The sequence below is a fragment of the Colletotrichum tamarilloi genome (genome assembly GCF_030869305.1).
Source record: "Colletotrichum tamarilloi strain Tom-12 chromosome Unknown Scaffold_4.1, whole genome shotgun sequence".
Classification (NCBI taxonomy): domain Eukaryota; kingdom Fungi; phylum Ascomycota; class Sordariomycetes; order Glomerellales; family Glomerellaceae; genus Colletotrichum; species Colletotrichum tamarilloi.
Window position 1 is genome coordinate 132120 of NW_026849387.1, and position 17585 is coordinate 149704.

General features: G+C 53.3%; 4 protein-coding genes across 4 annotated transcripts; 2 read left to right on the plus strand and 2 right to left on the minus strand.

Annotated features, from left to right (window-relative positions):
- Window positions 1-1348: 1348 nt before the first annotated feature.
- CTAM01_01688 (uncharacterized protein) lies at window positions 1349-1666 on the plus strand (the record flags this gene model as incomplete). Its single annotated transcript, XM_060517729.1, has 1 exon — window positions 1349-1666. One exon carries the CDS (start codon window positions 1349-1351, stop codon window positions 1664-1666), a length of 318 nt encoding a protein of 105 aa, XP_060387263.1.
- Window positions 1667-3309: 1643 nt separating this feature from the next.
- CTAM01_01689 (uncharacterized protein) lies at window positions 3310-3729 on the plus strand (the record flags this gene model as incomplete). The annotated part of the gene is made up of 1 exon (XM_060517730.1): window positions 3310-3729. The coding sequence occupies one exon, from the start codon at window positions 3310-3312 to the stop codon at window positions 3727-3729; it is 420 nt and encodes a 139-aa protein (XP_060387264.1).
- A 4106-nt stretch (window positions 3730-7835) lies between these two features.
- CTAM01_01690 (homeobox domain-containing protein) lies at window positions 7836-9182 on the minus strand (the record flags this gene model as incomplete). The annotated part of the gene is made up of 3 exons (XM_060517731.1): window positions 7836-8083; window positions 8149-8983; window positions 9042-9182. 3 exons carry the CDS (start codon window positions 9180-9182, stop codon window positions 7836-7838), a joined length of 1224 nt encoding a protein of 407 aa, XP_060387265.1.
- A 4747-nt stretch (window positions 9183-13929) lies between these two features.
- CTAM01_01691 (uncharacterized protein) lies at window positions 13930-17080 on the minus strand (the record flags this gene model as incomplete). Its single annotated transcript, XM_060517732.1, has 2 exons — window positions 13930-14186; window positions 17056-17080. 2 exons carry the CDS (start codon window positions 17078-17080, stop codon window positions 13930-13932), a joined length of 282 nt encoding a protein of 93 aa, XP_060387266.1.
- Window positions 17081-17585: the final 505 nt, after the last annotated feature.

Below are 17585 nucleotides of genomic sequence, written 5' to 3' on the forward strand. Positions count from 1 at the left end.
AGTGTCTCTGAACGGACCATTGGGGCATAGTCCGAGGAAGCACGGATGTCGTCGGGATGAAGGTGATGGCGGAATTGGTACGAGGGCATCGCTTGAATGGTAGGTGGGATATCCGTCTCTCGCGACCAGGTATTCGTGGTTGATCTTGCGCAGTAGGCACAATATTGTGTCCATTCTCTACTACGTACCTGCGACAGGTAAACCTTGAATCGTAAAAGCCTTGTCAAGGAACAAAATCTCTTGGAGCATGGGTCGGAAAATCCGCAAACTACTACGCGGTAAGTACGCAGCCGTTGACAAGTTGAGTGGCATTCAGGCTCGATTGAACCAGGGCCAAACCAGGGCGGCTGCAAGATGGCGACCGGGGCCCGGCGATCATTTGCTGCGGATGATAGGCGGAAATCGGGGCGCCGGGATTATGGCAGCCATGACCGGATCATTCCCCACATGGCCCCCGTCCCTCCCTCCCCTACCCTTCCGCTTATAGCCCGGACCTGGAGGCTGGAGGATGGCAGCCATCCAGTCAGTGCTACATCGCGGATAATGATCGCGATACGGCACTGTTGGCAATGGCGATTGAGCGTCGCACATCACTGGAGTAGGGATTCGACGGTTCACGCCTTGCTTATACGACGACAAACCCTTGTTCAATTGATACCTACTAGGTATCTACCTGGTAGAAATAGGTAGGAAGGACCCCGGTACTTCCTAACGGTCTCGGTATCTCGATATGTTCTTGGAATACGTATACTCCCATTCTCATTGGTCGGCCCAACAGAAATGGAGCTGGATCAGAGCTTAGGTTGCCTGGGAGCTTATTTGAGAAAGGTACATCAAAGACCCACCCGCTCAGGCCCAGATTGGGAGTACCTTTTCGGCAAGGCCTGGAAAGGAAGGAAGGAACATGAAGCTCAAGTGGATCCCACGGGACTTCACCAACGTCAGGCAGAGGTACGTATCGTCGCTACTGGTCCGGACCGCCTGACCAGGGTTTACCGTGTACGTACCCTGGGCTTAGTGAGCATGGTGAGGTACGAATCACTTCGTACCTTAGAGTTAGGTTGTGGGGCACAAGCCATCTTCAATCTCCAGCGTGAACGTCAATCCTCCACTCACAATCTTGCGTTCCCGTCCATTCTTCATCACGCTTCCTACTACTCTGTATCGGTAGTGTACGGAGAATGCGCTTCTTGGAAATCGACTTGCCGCAAAAGAGAAGAAAGATACTTCACACACATCACAGAGTTACATCCCCAACGGCTCTCCTCCACCGGCGAGTCATCGCTGGCATCCCTCTCGTACCAGGCCTTTCCCGGCACGTCAAGGCACTTTTGGTCAATCATCAATGATGTGTGCGGCACCCGCCCCTCGGCCCTCTCTCTGCCCGCTGCACGACGGCTCTGACAGGAGACACCTCGTTCCCGAACCGGCTCAGTACTTTGCTACGTTTCCGAAAACAAAGGGGGCCGAAGAAATTCAAATCATCAAGTGGTACCTGCTCAAGGGATTCAATACCCTGACACGTCTTGGCCTACCCAACACAGGAGAAGCATTCCTGGAGAACCCCAGCAGAAGTATTCGAAACATGGGGGCCCGGCGACTGTGCTCGACTACTTGTCGCTGCAGAACTTCTCAAAGCGTCAACACGGCCGCGGCTATCCGCTAAGCATCCTCAAGAGGCGAACCAACTTCATGGAACACCTTGAATCCGTCAAAGGAATGCCCTGAGACAAAGACGCTCTCCTTCTACCCTTTCCAGATGCGCCTCATCGGCCTTGCCATGCGAGTCTGGCCGACCAACAGACAAGCCACAAACGCCAAAGAGCGAGCAGAGCACGAAACTAACGCTCCTGGCGCCATAGTCTATCGACCCTTGAATGCCCTCGAAACACTCCCGACATCCGCACCTTGGACCCTCTCGAATGAGTCTCGATACCTTCCGCCAATCCCAAACAGCCAATCGCCTTGACATGTATCGAACATGGCCCTCCACCAAGACAAGCATCGACTCCAAGTTCCATCTAATTATTGGCCTGCAAATTGTTCACCACGCCATGAAATTGCATGCTCACGACGCCCATCCACATAGCCCCAATCTGCTATCCTGGAAACGGAATTGCTTTCGTCGACAGGGCCCAGGCATCACGAACTGGCATCCCCCTTACGGATACATGATACATCCGGCCGCTATGGCTTGCCTTCATCCCAATTCCTCGTCAGCGCGCAGGTCCCTGTGTTCGTTCTATGTGCCTGTATGATAATACTGTGGCACCGTGGTTGTCGTTGTCCAATGTAGATCCGCTGATCTCCGTGGACCCGCTACAGATTGTAGACCCGCCCGCCATTTCTCCATCGCGCCAACGTCGTTTGAACTTCTCCTCACCATACTCCCCGGTCTACCATGGCCATGCTCTCTAATGCTGCATCTCAAGTGGCGATACGGCATGTCACCATCCATCCAGGGCTTCCAGGTTCTTGCACATCTCCATAGGCATCACGCTTCGATTGCGCCGCGCAAGGTCGTTTGCATCTAACGCCTCCCAGCTCCGCCAGAAAGTGCCGAACAAATGAGAAAGTCACACACCCTTGGATGATGGATCTACGCCTTCCCATCCCAATATCTTTCGGCCTTCCTATTCTATGCTGCAGTAACAGGCCCTACGAACCTAGTGACGCTGACATGGCAAGCCCATGCCTTCTTTGGTCGCTCTCCCACCCTCACGCCCATTGATGGGCTGAGCTTGGCCTCGTTGCTGACATCCATGATAGCTTCCTGCCGCCTCAAGCTCTATTAACATTGTAACAGCAACAGCCGTACCAGAAGGCGGAGTTTGACTCGCCAACCTTCCACCCCAAGTCTCATGTCCCGTGCCTGAGGGTGGGCAACTGACATCCCTTCTGAGCGCCGGCCGTTCTTGGCCCGGCTTGAAGCAACCGGACGTGCGAGCCCTGTTCCCTGTCGACGGCGGCCTTTCCTGGGTCTCGTCTTGTGTTGTGCTGCAGTCCACACGTTGTGAATCTGCACACCCTCCCCCCCTTCTTCGTCCAGTGGCCGTTGCGACTGGTTGTCATCTCACACAAAGCTACGACGCTTGTGCATCGGACGCGAGGCCCAGTGACATCGCAATCACGACGAGTCTCGCTTCCCACTCTGGTTCGCCCTCATTCAACCTCTAGACACCTGCCGCACCTTGCATCGGGCCCAGTCACTTGTCAGGATTTTGCCGTAGCACACTGGCAGATGTTAATTTGACTTTCGGGCGGCAAGCCCAACTCCCTAAGAGCACACGCTCGATATGAGAGGGGGAAATGGTGCGGAAACGTATCGAAGGCCCCCTTTGGCTGGGTTGGTTGTCGAGATTGAGCTTATGGTGTGGTGGTGGTTGTTGCCTCGTACCTATCAAACTTCACACCCCCTTGGAAGGACTGACTTGCTTCCCCCTTCACGTCAACGTCTCAGCAAGACCAAGGTTACTTCATCGGATGACCATGCTAATGGCTCCGACCAGTTCTATTACCCCCCCTATCCAGCTGTCTTGGGTTCTTCTGTCACGACCAGTCAAGGGGCCTTCGAGGAGGTATCCTGACACCGGCAGTCGATCACTTTCGGCCTTGACACGGGCAACGTGGACCAGCGATCCATGTCCGTGTCTACCTGCCATTACGGTTCCTTGCTTTTTTTTTTTTGTCCCGGGAATAAATGAAGGTTTGCGTCCTGCCAAGATGTGAGAGACAGAGACAGGAAAAGGAGGTTTATCTCAACCACCTGCGGAAAGAGTAATTGGCAAAAGAGCTCCCAATAACCCACGGGTCATGCACTTGCAGCTTGCATGTAGCAGCAGCAACCTAGTCTGAGGACAAGTCAGGAGAGCAGCAAGGCTAGACACCCGCATGGCATGAAGGGTGGGAAAGCAACTGCAAGGCATCATCAGTAACTAGTAGTAGCATGCCAATGTTTCGCCCCATTGTCAAAGTACACTGGGGTTCTCGTGGAAGTACCTGACATTGAGGGTCCCCCTTCCGAGTGTGGGCAGAAAAGGAGAAAAAAAAAAGAAAAAAAGAAGAAAGCCTCAAAGACAATAGAAAGGGCGGGATAGAACCAGTGCTCCTGTACGTACGCAGGGACTCAGAGGGTAGGACGGACGTAGGTAAGGTGGTCAAGGAGATCTGCAGCTCCCATTATCGAGATCGGGAGGCGTTGGTCCACTGCCCGAATATGCAACCAGGCAACCCACTTTCGCAGAGCACCTCAAGAAGAGAGGTAGTAGTGTAGTGGTGGGTGTCCATCCCACCTGTGCGAAGAGGTTGCGCCGTTGGCGTGCGTCTGCGTGGCTACCACAGCTTCGCCGACGTTCCCATGAGCCAGGCCCGCAAGGTAAGGTAGCGCGAAAGGACGGCGAGGCCTGCCACCGAGAGGAAAAGAAGGGTCGCACTCAAAACTTGAACTGCCCAAGGTGTGCCTCTGTGACGGGCGGCGCGGCGAGCCATGGGTAAACTAAGGTAGGGGACGTGTCTAGTTCCTGTGGAGTAAAGCATCCATTCCGGATATTATGTGTGTGAATGCGAGTGTGAGTGTGAGTGTGGTCCATGTATTTCGCAAGGCCGGCCGAGGATGGAGGTTTCTAAACATTTAGCCCACTCCGCCTTTTCGGTGTTTGCTCCATTATGTCAATGTCATTGTGTGTTGGTGTGTTGTTGGGGTCCGGAGACTGCGGCTGGCCTCGTTTTTCTTGATGAACGATTACGCCACAGCATCCGTACTTAACTTTTGTTGGTGTGGGTTGCTCAGGAACTGCAGGTACCTGACCTGACCTGACCTGACCCGATTTCACCTTTACGCTCCTGACTTCTCCTTTCTCGTATTATCATTTTCCGCGAGTCCCGTGATTCCCCTCGAGAAGGGGCGGCGGAAGGGGAGGGCCCCTCCCGAATCCGTCCGCGCCTGCAGCGCTCTTTGTGAAACCACCGAAAAAAGAAAGGAAAAGATTTATTGCCCTGGCCTGATTTGATACCCGCCTCATCTCGTACAAGCACGCAGGGAAATACCTACAGTTTCGTTACCCATTCAATGTTCGGAATCCAGCGAATCAGCTGTAACGCCCTGACATGAAGCGTTAGTCTTCTTTTCCACTTTGTATGTCGCAGTGTAAATAGAGAGAGAGAGCTGCAGAACCCGAGGAAAATGGCTGTGTGTGAGAGGTTTCACGTTTCACGACGCCACATACATTACTAAACGCTGTCGGCCATGTACAACATAAGGTAGACTTACATGTACTCACACACAAAAATCACCAAACACACGCATCACCTCACATTAGAGCATACAGTAGCTTGGTACTTCACCTCATCCTCAAGCCTCTGTGCCTCCTCAATCCTCGTCAGTCACTCGCTTTTTGCTGCCCACATGAACCACCTAATGTGATGCAATGTGCTTGCAGAAGTTTTGGACCTTCTCCACACAAACTAATCGCGTTGGAAAAAAAAAAAGAGGCGGACTTGTTGTCACAACGAAATGGCGGGATAATTCCAAAGAGGGGGGGGCCAACGACGAACTACAATATCAGACTAGTCAACTTAGCAAGCAGACATTAATTAGCCCGGCACCAAAAAAGAGCTCTAAGAGGGACACTAGAGAAAGAGATGGTGGCCTTCATTGAAGAAACTCGGTCAGCTTAACAATTTATTTAACACCAAGAGGGCGGCCGCTCTCTACCAATCTCGGAGAATTGTTGTAGGGGTTTGTCGACACACACGTGCGTTTACAGTGTCTGATCTTGTCTCCATCCCGCCTTTTTGCGTGACGACTATTCTTTCAACCATCAGCCCCTCGAGGAAAAGGGCCCGCCCGCTGCAGAATCCGTGTGTAATGACGGAGCAACCGGAGTCTGAGGGGGAAAAAAGAGGCCAAGCGGCGGTGACGGCGGGAAAGTCACACAGAGACTGAGATCGAGGGAAGAGGCGACTGCAGTAGTCCGCCCTTTCACCTTGACCGTAAGTCTCTGAAGAGAAACGTTCATCCGCCGCGCACAAAACAACGATATCATCGACGTCTTGGTCACAACGGCACCGGCAAAAAGGCGGGAAACGGGGTAGTTTGAAGGGGCAAAGCTGTAAACGGACGGACCTTTTCCGCGGGACTAAGAGCTCGCCGCCCAGGATCTCGGGTCGCCGCCATTTTCTCACACGCCTCCAAGTTCTCCATGTTCACACTTCAGCAACAACCGCACAGGTAAACGCAAATGCACAGCGATACGCAAAACGCATTACGCACACCCGCACATGCACATACACGCAGCCCTGGAGGGGGCTCTTGCCAGCCCACTCCCTCCTCCTTCAGCCCTCGACTAAGGCAAGGTGATGAGCACGGTGAAAGTGCCCGGGTTGGATGGATGTGGAGAGCAAAAACAAGACCCAACACCATGCGTGTGACGTTGTCGGAATACCACGGCACGTAGCCAGCCAGGCCTTTCGTAAGGCAAGGTAAGGAGGGGAGGGGTGGGAGTGCCTTTGGTTTGACTGTCATCCAGGAACTGGGAAACCACACAGACCTTTCATGTTTCTTGTTGCTTGATGTTCGAACACACACACACACTCGCACATATGCACATACATGCACACACATACGTACGTACCTCTCAACCCAGCCTCTTGCTTTCTTGTTTAGTTGCCTAGTTGTAGAAAGTTACAGTGTTAGTGGTGATTGTGTTTTGTTGTGTCCGATTGGATCTGCGTGCAAAATGTAAACATTGCGCTTGGATTGTTCGCCATCTCTTGACTTCTGTTCAGCTGAAGAACCAGAAAAGAGGCCCGTGGACTTGAAAGCCTCCGACGGTTTGTTTGTTTGTTTTGGACAAGAAATGTTCTACCAAAGAGGGATGTGACATAGGGAACATGTTTGTCTGTCACTTACAAGAAACAAGCGCATTAGACACTGACACACCACCCCCTTTTGCTCTGAGGCAGGGCTGTCTTGCTTTTCCTATGGTGCCGGACTGTTGGGTTCACCAGGTGGACTATGCAGAAATACAGAGGAGAAAAAACTTGTCAATCTTTCTGAGTGTTGGACACAGCAATGGATTTGGAGATACGAGTTAAGAAGTTTGATCCTGGAATATTTTTGTACTATATACAAGAGAATGACATCCTTTTTGTGTGTAGGCTCATAGACAGTTAAATAAAGAGAATTTGTTACAATGATATCGTTCTACGTATCCTGTGATGAAGAGAGAAGCTCAAGCCTCTGGTTTGGCTCTTTGGGTTGAAGAGAAAGAGAAATAAAAATGTTTGACCCCTTTGCCTAACCCATGAAACACCTCCCACCCCCGTTGTGAAAAAAATAAAACAGTTGTCGAGAAAAACTTGTTATGCAGATTTGTCTGTCCGACCAGCCCAATCCGGTTTCCCACCTATCCCCCCTTCCCGATCCCGCCCCTAGTTGTCCCATTTGTGTGTGTTGTGATGTAAAACCCCAAGTCGCCTTTTCTTGTGTGTTGTGTAAGAATACATTATCCCCATAGATACAGTCGACGTAGAAAAGGGTGCTTTCCAGGAGGAGGGACTTGATCCCATCAACTCCTGGCGGTATTGTTTTTTATACAAAGCTCATGAATATTAGAAATTTGCCCCTGATTTTGCCGAATTTTGTTGTGGTTGGGTCTTTTGCGGTCGTGGTCCGTCGTTAATGATGATAAGATAGAATGAAGCGCGCGTCTGGTATAGTGATAAAAGAATTCTTAAGTCGCAGGAGGTTGCCCTTTGTCTTGGGCGTTGGTAGTATTTTTTTGGTTTGACGTTTTTTGTTTCTTTGTCTTGGATGATTCAAGGGGCGTTTTCTTCTAAATGCTTCCCCTCTTGATGTGTGCAGAGCGCCGTTGCTTCAGGTCCATGTCCTCATCAAAGGCCTCGCCATCGCTGAGGGGGACGCTGTTGCGCTTGCCGTCGTCGTACTCGCTGCGCTCTGTCGACGGGAGGATCTTGCTCTCGCCGCTGCGGCTGGACATGGCGTCGGACTCTGCACGGGCGTTGCTGATCATGGTGGGAAGCTGACGGCGCCGCGCGTTGATGAACCAGTTGGAGATCTGGTCTAGAGGCAAAAAGATTAGCGTTTTTGGTCCCACACCTAACGGGCTCTGAAAAGTGTAAACTTACTCATCTGCAGACCGGTCTGACGCATGAGCTCCTGCTTCTCGTCCTCCGTGGGGTAGGGATGGTGCAGGTGAGCGACGAACCAAGCACGCAGCTTGTCAGTCGTCTCCTTTGGCAGGTTGCCACGGCGCTTGCGTTGCTTGCTGTCACCGTGCATTCCCATGGCTCCAAGCTCTCCGATGCGCATGAACTCAGGGTAGTGACCGTAGCCGGCGGCTGAGAATGGTGTGCGGTCGAAGGGGTGAATGGAGCCGAGGGAAAGAGACTGGACTCGGCTGGGGTGGTGGTATCCATAGGCGTATCCGCTGGGGCGGTATGAAGGAGTGGCCTCCATCATGGGTCCTGAAGACATGGCCATGGAAGGGCGGATGGGCTGGAACTCGTCTTGGGAGTGGCCGCGGACACGTTGCATGGGGATCGATTCCCTCTCGAAGTTCATAGGCGGGAGGCTGGGAAGTGTTGGGCGAGACTCGAGACGCTCGTTGACTTCCATGGCGGGGGATCTCATGGAAGGCATGCCAGATGAAGACATGTAAGGGCTCGTCCTTGCGGATCCAGTCCAGCTCTCAGTGGCAGCGCGGGAAGGAACTGGCGGGGAAATCTGGCGCTGAGGAATGCGAGCAGGAGACTCATAAAGTCTGGGGACACGGCTGACTCTCTCGCTCTCCTGCTCCTCGTCGATTGAGAGTCTCCTCCTCTTGTTTGAGTTTGGCGAGTGAACGTACTCGGGAGGCGTCATGACACCGGCATATCCGACTGTTGGCGAGGTGTTGGAAGAGGTAGTTCTGGTGGTTGATGCCTCCTGGGGTTGCAGGCGAAGGTGGAGTTCTGGGATGGCCTGTATACCAGTCAGTTGTGTGTTCAAACGCCTCTGTGGGCGGCGAGAATCGTCATACCTGACGAATTGATGGCAAGGCGATTCTCTCGGGCTCAGTACGAGGGCGCGAGGAGTAGTCTGAGGAAGTCCTGCCGCCATCCCAGGGGTAGTTCTTGAATGCTGAATGGGGGGACGGAGCAGCCATGGCGAGCATAGACATCTTGTGCTGTTCTCTTTGAGAATGAAAGTCTTTTAGACACGACCGTTGCGGACGAGACACTTTGGGTGCTCGATCCTGTGGGTTAAAAAGAAGATTGGCGGACTCGAATGATGAAGCCGCACGGCGGTTTTAAGGACTGCTGCTGATCAGCCCAGGTTCTTATGTGGAGAAAGGTATGCGAGTAAGCTGTACCTAATACGGTCCAGCCAGGAAAGTTCGTTTTTTTCTTGTGTGAAAGTAGCACGTCGGAGAACGATTGCTTGTTGTATCTTGCTTGATGAAGCTTGTTCGGCGGCGAGGTCGAATAGTAGTAGTATTGGTATTGCTCGTCAACGACAGACAGAGGCGTGAAGAAGTAGAAGCGATAAAAGGATGCTGATGTGATGGTCAAGTGGTCCCAGCCGTGAATCAACAAGCAGCTCGAATGGGATGATGGTCGGTGATGCTGGAGGTAGATGCAAGGTGGGATGGCAGTCCTTTTGTATATCTTGGAGCTTGGGAAGAGGTCTTGTGCAGGAAGATTAACGGGCAACGGTGCACAGATGTGGTGCCAAAATAGGAAATGGGAGAGAAGTGTCGAGGAGGAGGAAGAGGAGGACCCGGCGACGGGCCAAATTGGACAAATTAAGACGGTGATTTGAGCACACTGAAACTGACACGAACCAGCCTCAGACGAAAGAGCCCCCAACTAGTAGGTTCTTGTGAATCGGACCGTGGAGACTCTGACTGAGAGTAGATTGGTAGGTAGACTTGTGCTTGTGAGGTATCCGTAGTAGAGCAAAGTAAACTGGACTGGTCTGGAGAGGAAGAAGCGCACAGCCCACGGATGCTTAATGCCTTGCTATGTATCTGGGAACGAGGCCTTTGCTGATGTGGGGGAGGGAGGATGGTTTTGACGGAACAGACTAAACCTGAACTAGCCCAGAGCTGCGAGGCATGGGCAAGGGTGGCATGGCAAGAGGACGATCAGGGTACAAGCAGGCCGTCGATGAGGAACAAGAAGGAGGATGGGATTGCCCATCTCGACCAGGGTCGCAGGACCACACCGTCCGTACCCACACCCCAGTCAGGGCCTGGTCCTAGGATTGCTTCGGTGGCGTTCCCTTTGGCGGGCAACGGACTGATTATGCTAGCTCGAGGTGGTACTTGAGGATGTGCCAGCAGGACAGCATGGATAGGGGTCTGAACGAGAAAGAAAGTGACCAGGATACAAGAAGAAGAGTGGAAGAGATGGGAGAAGCACTAGCCTGCTCGAACAGTGACACGAACAAGAGCCACTAGGGAAGCCGTAGCGTCTGTGGGCAGGGGTCTACTTGTGCTCCCCGGCTGCTCGTGGGCTCCCACCCGGGGCCAGGACGGTTGTGATGTACGTAGTGTAGATGAAATTGCCCGAAGGGGGGGCGCGCGCGGCGGCGGCGGATTATGGATATGGAGACACTTCAGTTGGTACGGAGTACTCAAGAGTCAATGGCGCTGCATTACTCCAACGACTTGACCACCTGCTACGGATACACTATTCAACGTGCCATCACATATGCAACTGGCGCGCTGGCTTCAACCAGTTACCTCACCTTCCCAGCCAAGCCCCTTCATTGTCGCTTGTAACGCTCTGGCCGCGCTCAGGTCCTATGATGGATTAAAGTGAATAAGACTTCCGTCTCCGTAGGCAGTCTTTGTATAAGAATCGAGGATAAAATAGAGATTTGCACAATTGACATAAATGAAGAATAGGCCCCCATCAACTAGACCGGGGGTTGGCACTGGTGGCCTGGTTCCTACTCTGGTACGTAACGGCCTCTGACCCGGCTGGCCGTCATTTCCTGATCGGAGCAGGTTCAGCGAGGGAACATGGTAAACCGGAGATGGGTTCAGTATACGACAGATTCTGTCCAATGTTGACATGAATGAGTGCCCATAGCATTACCGAAAGAAAGATGAAGTCTAACAAAAGCGATAAAGGGCGAGCAGTGAAGGCCCTGTCGGCTCTATCCACCACCCTCCAACCTTGAGAATCAAGGTCCCGGATGTCGTGAACGGCAATACAGCGATCACCCCCAAGAAATTATCTGTTATTCAAGATGGCGTTCTTGACCCGCCGAACAACTGCCGTCTGAGCTCAGCAGTCCAAAATAGAAGACAGCGGGAGTCCTGAATTTTCCTGAACCTCTTGCTGGACCAACCTTCATCGTCCGTGAGCAATCGGCTCTTGAAGACTGGTCAACATAGCCGTAGAAGAGGACTAGTAACTCTCGAGCTCTCGAATCTCTCGATTTAGCATCTTGTTGTTGATGGGCGAAATCCATCGCTCGTGCTCGCGCCCTCGACCCAGGGAGGCGCCGTTAATTCTGCAAATACCAGCAGCTTTCTTTTTTGTGCACATGGTCAGGGAGTGAGACAACTCTCAACACTGTCAGGCATACGTCCAACATGTCATGACTTGGAGACATCTTGACAGGAAAGGGAACTCCCGTCACGAAAGCGAATGGTGGTGTGTCACAAAGCTGCAATGGGGCGTATGGTTCTGCAACTGGTTGTTGAAGTTCCGGTTCGAGCTCGTATGCCAATATGCGCGTGTGTGCATGTCTGGTGTCAAATTGGTGGTGTGTCTGACGAGTGTGCCTGCGGATAAGGTGAATGGATGGACAGACGATGTTTTCATGGAGGGGGGACTGGGGGGTAGGCCAGGAGAGTAGCAGCCAGGGGAGCCCTGACGTGATGGCGCTCCCCTGCTTGTCTTTTCTCGATCCCGTCCACGCCCCCTCCCCTCCCCCAAAATTCCTGTCTAACAGCCATCCTAAACAATAGGGCGGGTCCGGAAGTCTCCTGGATGGGAGGAGAGGTAAGCAAGCAAAGGTTGAGTTGTGCGCTAGAGCGGCTATGCCATCCGCCGCTGACACGCCCACCCCCTTCAGCCCAATCCTAACGCTATTCAGGTATCGCATTCTTGTGCGAGTCCTGAATAAGGTCCGCGAGCGTCGCAGGCTCAAGTATTTGACATAGCCGCGCGAGTCTGTCGACGAGTGAGAGGGCAGGGAACACGATTCAAACGTCCATCCCAAGCTTTCCCAAGCTTTGGGTTGAAGAAACCAAGCCGATGAACTCTGTTGTTGTTTTCCCTTTGCCTTTGACTCTTCAAGCCACCCGTCAATCGCCCGGTCGCAGCTGACGTCTGTGACGTGCCCCAAACTTCCCTCGTGGGTGTGTCTGGGTGTTCTTGGGTTCAACCAGTCGCTGAGCTTCCAACTTGGCTTGATGCCTCGTCCGCAACATTCGATGATGGTGGCTGTGCTTGTCAACAAAAGCCATGGCACCTCGACTCAAGGACAACCGATGTAGACTGAAACGGCATTCACCATTGGATGCTTTTCTTCCGTCCGAGTGTTTTGGAACAGTTGCGTGCGATGTATGCGGCGCGGCTGTCCATGACGGGTCACGTCTAGCTATCGGATCGTTCTGACATTTGCCTTATCAGGAAGTGTTTGCAGGCCTGACTTCAAAACGAAGCATCCATTTGAGCAGAGTTGCTGGTCTGCGATTGGTGATGATCAAACTTTGACAAGTGTAACTTTTGTCACTCAACCCTCCCCCCTCCCTGGTCTTTCTCCCCGCAAAGCATCGAGGTGCAGCGTGTCATGCGGCTCAAGGCGTCTTCTTTCTGGCTCCATATCCTATTCGTCGCCCATTGTAAGCCGCCCACAGAATGTGTAATTTTTTATTTACTTTTTCTTCAGCAACGCCGTTGCGTTGTTGAGGATGCACTCAGGGCTGAGAGAACCACCGAGTCAGAGAGACGCACTAAGTGCATTCTGGTCAAGACCGTTGACTACCGTTTCAACTTCTGGTAGAAGACCTTTTTTCGGAAGCAAGCTAATCAGGGTATTGGCGCCTCAATCGTCAAGCCTCAACTCCAGGAAGGGGCCGAGTCTGTCGTCTGTCGCAGGGTACACAGGCAGCGCCTCCGGAGCCGAAGCCGTCCGCGCGAGGGAGAGCTGTCAAAAACGTAGATCTACCGCGGTGATCATGTGGCCCCGGTCAGCACCACGATTGACTGGGCCTGTCTGTGGCTGGAAAGGAAGTGGCAGGTTCCGAGTAGCATCAATGTTTTGCCCTGGCGGCCGTGGCGAATCCTTGCGACGGTATTGCCTGGGGTCCCACGATGTTTTTTCTGCTCACAATCCCTTTGACAGGTCCCAGAAACGGCTCCAGGCGTGTGCATGACAGCTCGAAGGGCTGGAAGGTTCGTGAGATCTAGGTAAACAAGAATTGCGATTGGCTGTAAGGTGCGACCACGGTATGGTTGATCTGAGGTTGATCGGAACCAAAGATGGGATTGCTCACGTTGTCAAACGCATCCTCAACTTGCGATTGGCTCTTCAGGAACTGTCATGAAGGCTCCTTGTCAGGTGTCGCCTCAAGTTGCTGCGCCCCAAGAGTTGAGTTGGGGTTCCGTCGGAACGGGGTGCACATCATACACAGGAGTGCAGACCAGGCGAGACGGAAGCCCGGGTGCTGACTGATGGGTCGACAGGGGCCATGGTGTCTTCATGAGCCTGACGTTCGAGATGTACTCCGTATTGTAAGGAAGAGACGTTGCAGCTGTGGTGCCTGTCGTCCTTTGAAGGGACGTGCCGGATGGATATTCAGTCCAGAATACAGTCTGCATGTTGCTTCGAGTGCCCTTGGTTTGGGTCGCCTATCTGTTTAACTCACTCCTCGAGTAGTCCGCACTCCGACTGGCTCAACTGGCTCAGATGGCAAAGCGCAGCGTGATCACCTGCTGGCCCTGGCGCGGCGGTTGACGGCATCCCGGTTCCCAGACGCCCCCTGCTGGCTGGGTTTGTTTGATATGGTGAGAATGCAGTGCGAGGCCGATCCCGTCACAGCTGCGAACTCTGGGCCAGAATCCAGTCGTGTCTCTCGGGTTACTCATTACTAGGCTTTGCTGCTCTTTTTTGCTCTGCGGTTCAGCAATGGCCAGCATGACGATCCCCCAGACACTTTGCGCTAGAGTAGCATGTTAGCCAGAGCAACCACGCGGACTCTGCGCCCACTGCAGGTACCGATTCCTCCGGCGATACAACGGCCTCTCCCAGCGCAGAGCGGCCCATGCGATAGGCCAACAGTCTGTGTCTAGGGCTGGCAAGGACGACAACCGCTGCACGCCACCAGCCAACGGGCTCTTTGTTGGTTGATGCATGCTTGTCGCAACGCCGAACAAGAATGACAGCGCACAGTACATGGTTGGTTTTGGCGCTTGTGATGGCGACTATACTGCCTTTTGGACGTAGGAAGCCAAGCTGGGTGCAGAAAGCCCCGAGCTCCATGAGCACGTTCGCACGGGATCAGGCTAGATAGAAGATGGCACCGTAGTCCATCGTTGGCTTGTCTGAGGTCGCTGTGTTGTTGGATGGTCCAAGTGCATATCTAGGGAAGATGGATGCGTGCTGGTTCGTGAAGTGATACGGACCAGCCAGGGCGGGGTCGGTGTTTGCTTGTTATGAAGTGCATGAAATGGCGTATATTGTGTTGTAACGGTTGGTTCTTTTGTCGTGCAATATGCATCGCCATCGCCATCGCCGTCACCAGCTTTGGATCTGGGTCACCGGAACGCCTCTCCAGGCCGGTCGGGATTGCACATGGCGCTCTTGTCGACACGGCGGTTGTCTCTGGTTGGCTGAGAGCGGCAACGGCAAGGGTCGGGTGATGGTGGGAGGCGCGGGAGGCTGCTGGTTTGCTTGCCCAGATCTCGTAGCCGATGCTGGGTATCGATCTCGGGGATGCACGGTACCGACTCTCATCTGCATGGCATGAGGGATTTCCACCCTTGTGGTCGCTATTCTGTTCGTTCGCCATTGTCATAACCATCGGTATGGAGCTCCCGATGGCGTGTATCTGTATGCATCGATAGGTAATCCAGCTTACCGCGGTAGGCTTGACCGACAGACCCAGGGTGGTGGTCAGTGGTGATGGTGTGGAGGGCGTTCTGCTTGTACCCGGCCTGGCGCGTGCATCGTCTTCAGACTTTCAGTCCTTTGGTGCGATTGGCATCTGGCACGCATGGCAGGGGCGCCAGCTCGAGGTGCGACGCAGAAGCTGATGCGTCCTGATTAGATGGCATCTGCATACGTCCGTCAGAGAGGAGCCTGGCTAGCACAAGTCTGAGATGTGCATAAGATGCATTGTTTACTGAGGTGCCTTAGCCTCAAAAGTGAAAACTACAGCAATTTTGTTCGGGTTGTGTGGTTGTGGCTAGTGATTTGGGAGTTATCCGCAGTATTACCTAAGGCAAGTCGTCTCTCTAGGTAGCTTCCTTATTACCTTAGGTATTAATGGAGCCAGGTACGTGCCCCGGTTATCCAAGCTTTCCTATGACCAAGGTCTAGCTGGCCAATGAGCAAGTGGTGCAGCTGGTTCTTTCCATTAAGGTCCGAAAAGTGGATACGCGGGTTGAGGTCGGGTTGAAGGGAAAAGAGCCACTGGGTGACTTTGCAACTGGTTCTTGCACTTTGCACTTGCGCCTGCCGTCTCACTTGCACCTGCCATTTTTCTTAGCGGCCAGCCTCCTTTCCTCCTTACTCTTTTCTCTCGTCGCACTTTCTTCCTATCCCCTCATAAAACGTCAAACCAAAGTTAGGTAAGGTAAACAATGGAATCAACGACTCTCAGACGGGACACAAATAGCCACTACGCTCATAACACTAGTCTGCTTTCGCCCAAGCCGTGGATCTCTAGCCCAGACTTCCCATTTCCATCAGCAATGGGCTGGGCCGCCAGCATAAGCAGAAGACAGCGGGCTCCAGCAGCCTGACACAGCTGGCTTCAGAGACGGCCATCTCTAGTCTCCTGGTAGTTCCTCAAAGGCTCACCGACCTTGCCGTTCAGGTCTTCGCACGATATCACGCCCCCAGAACGTTCGAAAACAAGTTCCGATTCCCGCACGCCGTTACGTCCTCAGTTCCGCCCAGACGTCACTTGACACACGGGCTACATGCCGATGGCTTGCTTCTACACCGGTACTGAAGGAGATTAGAGAGAAAATAGAAGTGTAATCTTATTGTGACCTTGCAGAAAACAGAACCCCCCAACCTCACTCTGGCAAGGCTGCAAAACCGACAAGTCATAGTCGGAAGCAGGTAAAGGACGGACAGCGAGTGTGACTTGCATTGAATGTCGTCGACTCCCTGTCTGGGCCGGCCCCTGGCCCCCGGTCTCGAATCTGCCCTGCCCGCCCAACCGTGACATTGACCCTTGGCTGGCCTTGGACCTTGAGCCTTACTGTGTACTAGGTAAGGGACGCCTGGCGTAAGCAGAGGCCCACTTTCCATCTCCAAGGTGAATTGGATTGATGAATTGTTTGCCTGCAAGTTGCAAGCGAAAGCAAGTGCAAGGTCTCGGCTGTACCTTGCCCTGTTCTCTGGACTGAGTACTCCGTACGGGGTATCTGTATCTGTGTCTGATCTGTCTGAATGCCGTATTTGGGACAGATATCCGTACCTTCCATGACAAAGTACCTTACTTTTACCCCTAAGAATCAGCTAGAAAGACAAGGACGGTACGAAGACAATCAAGCTGGGAAGCTCCAGTGCGGTGTGCGCCGTGCCTGCCTCACGGAATATTGGGCCCAATTATCCGTGAGCATCTCTCCTTCCGGAGGAGACCCCTTCCACACTGCCCCTTCCCATTGGTTCCCATCCAGGAACTGGTAGATGGAGCGGGGAGGCTTTTTCCGATCCAGATTTCTCATTTGCTAACCGTCCACACCCGTCTTGACCGGTGCCATAGACCCGGGCATGACAACTGCTGCGAACATCCGCCAACGACGACCCTTTCCGATGTGATATGTGATGAATCCGAGGGGAGACAACAAACTCACCAACCTCACCTTCACCGATGGCCATCGCCGGTATCTGGGCCACGCATATGCGCAAGCCGCACATGCGCCCGATGGCGCCTCTCCTATCCCACCCCCATCCAACCACTCACACCAAGCACCAGCAAGCACACCAAGGACATCCATCATTTAGGCACTTGTGCAAGTAGCCGGCCCTCGTACTCGACCACCCTTCCACAGAAACATGTGCCATGCCCGTGTACATCGGACACTTCAATGGACACTCTGCTGGGAGCCCGGTCAACAAACAACCTCCGCGAGCACACACACACACAGGCTTCTTATCGTTCCCAATATGGCACCGTCAAGCGCGGGTTCCTTCCGGTCCACGCACAGAACCGACCGATTGTTCGGTGCCGTTTCAAATTCTGGCCAGACTCATTCTTCGGCGAGGTTAAACGTTTCTACCTGGGCAAAACCGAAGCAGACTAGAAGAACTCTGCTCTTCCTACTGCCGTCGTGGGATTGGCCCCCCCGTCAGTTATCTTTTCCCCGTCGTCCCAAGGCTGGAC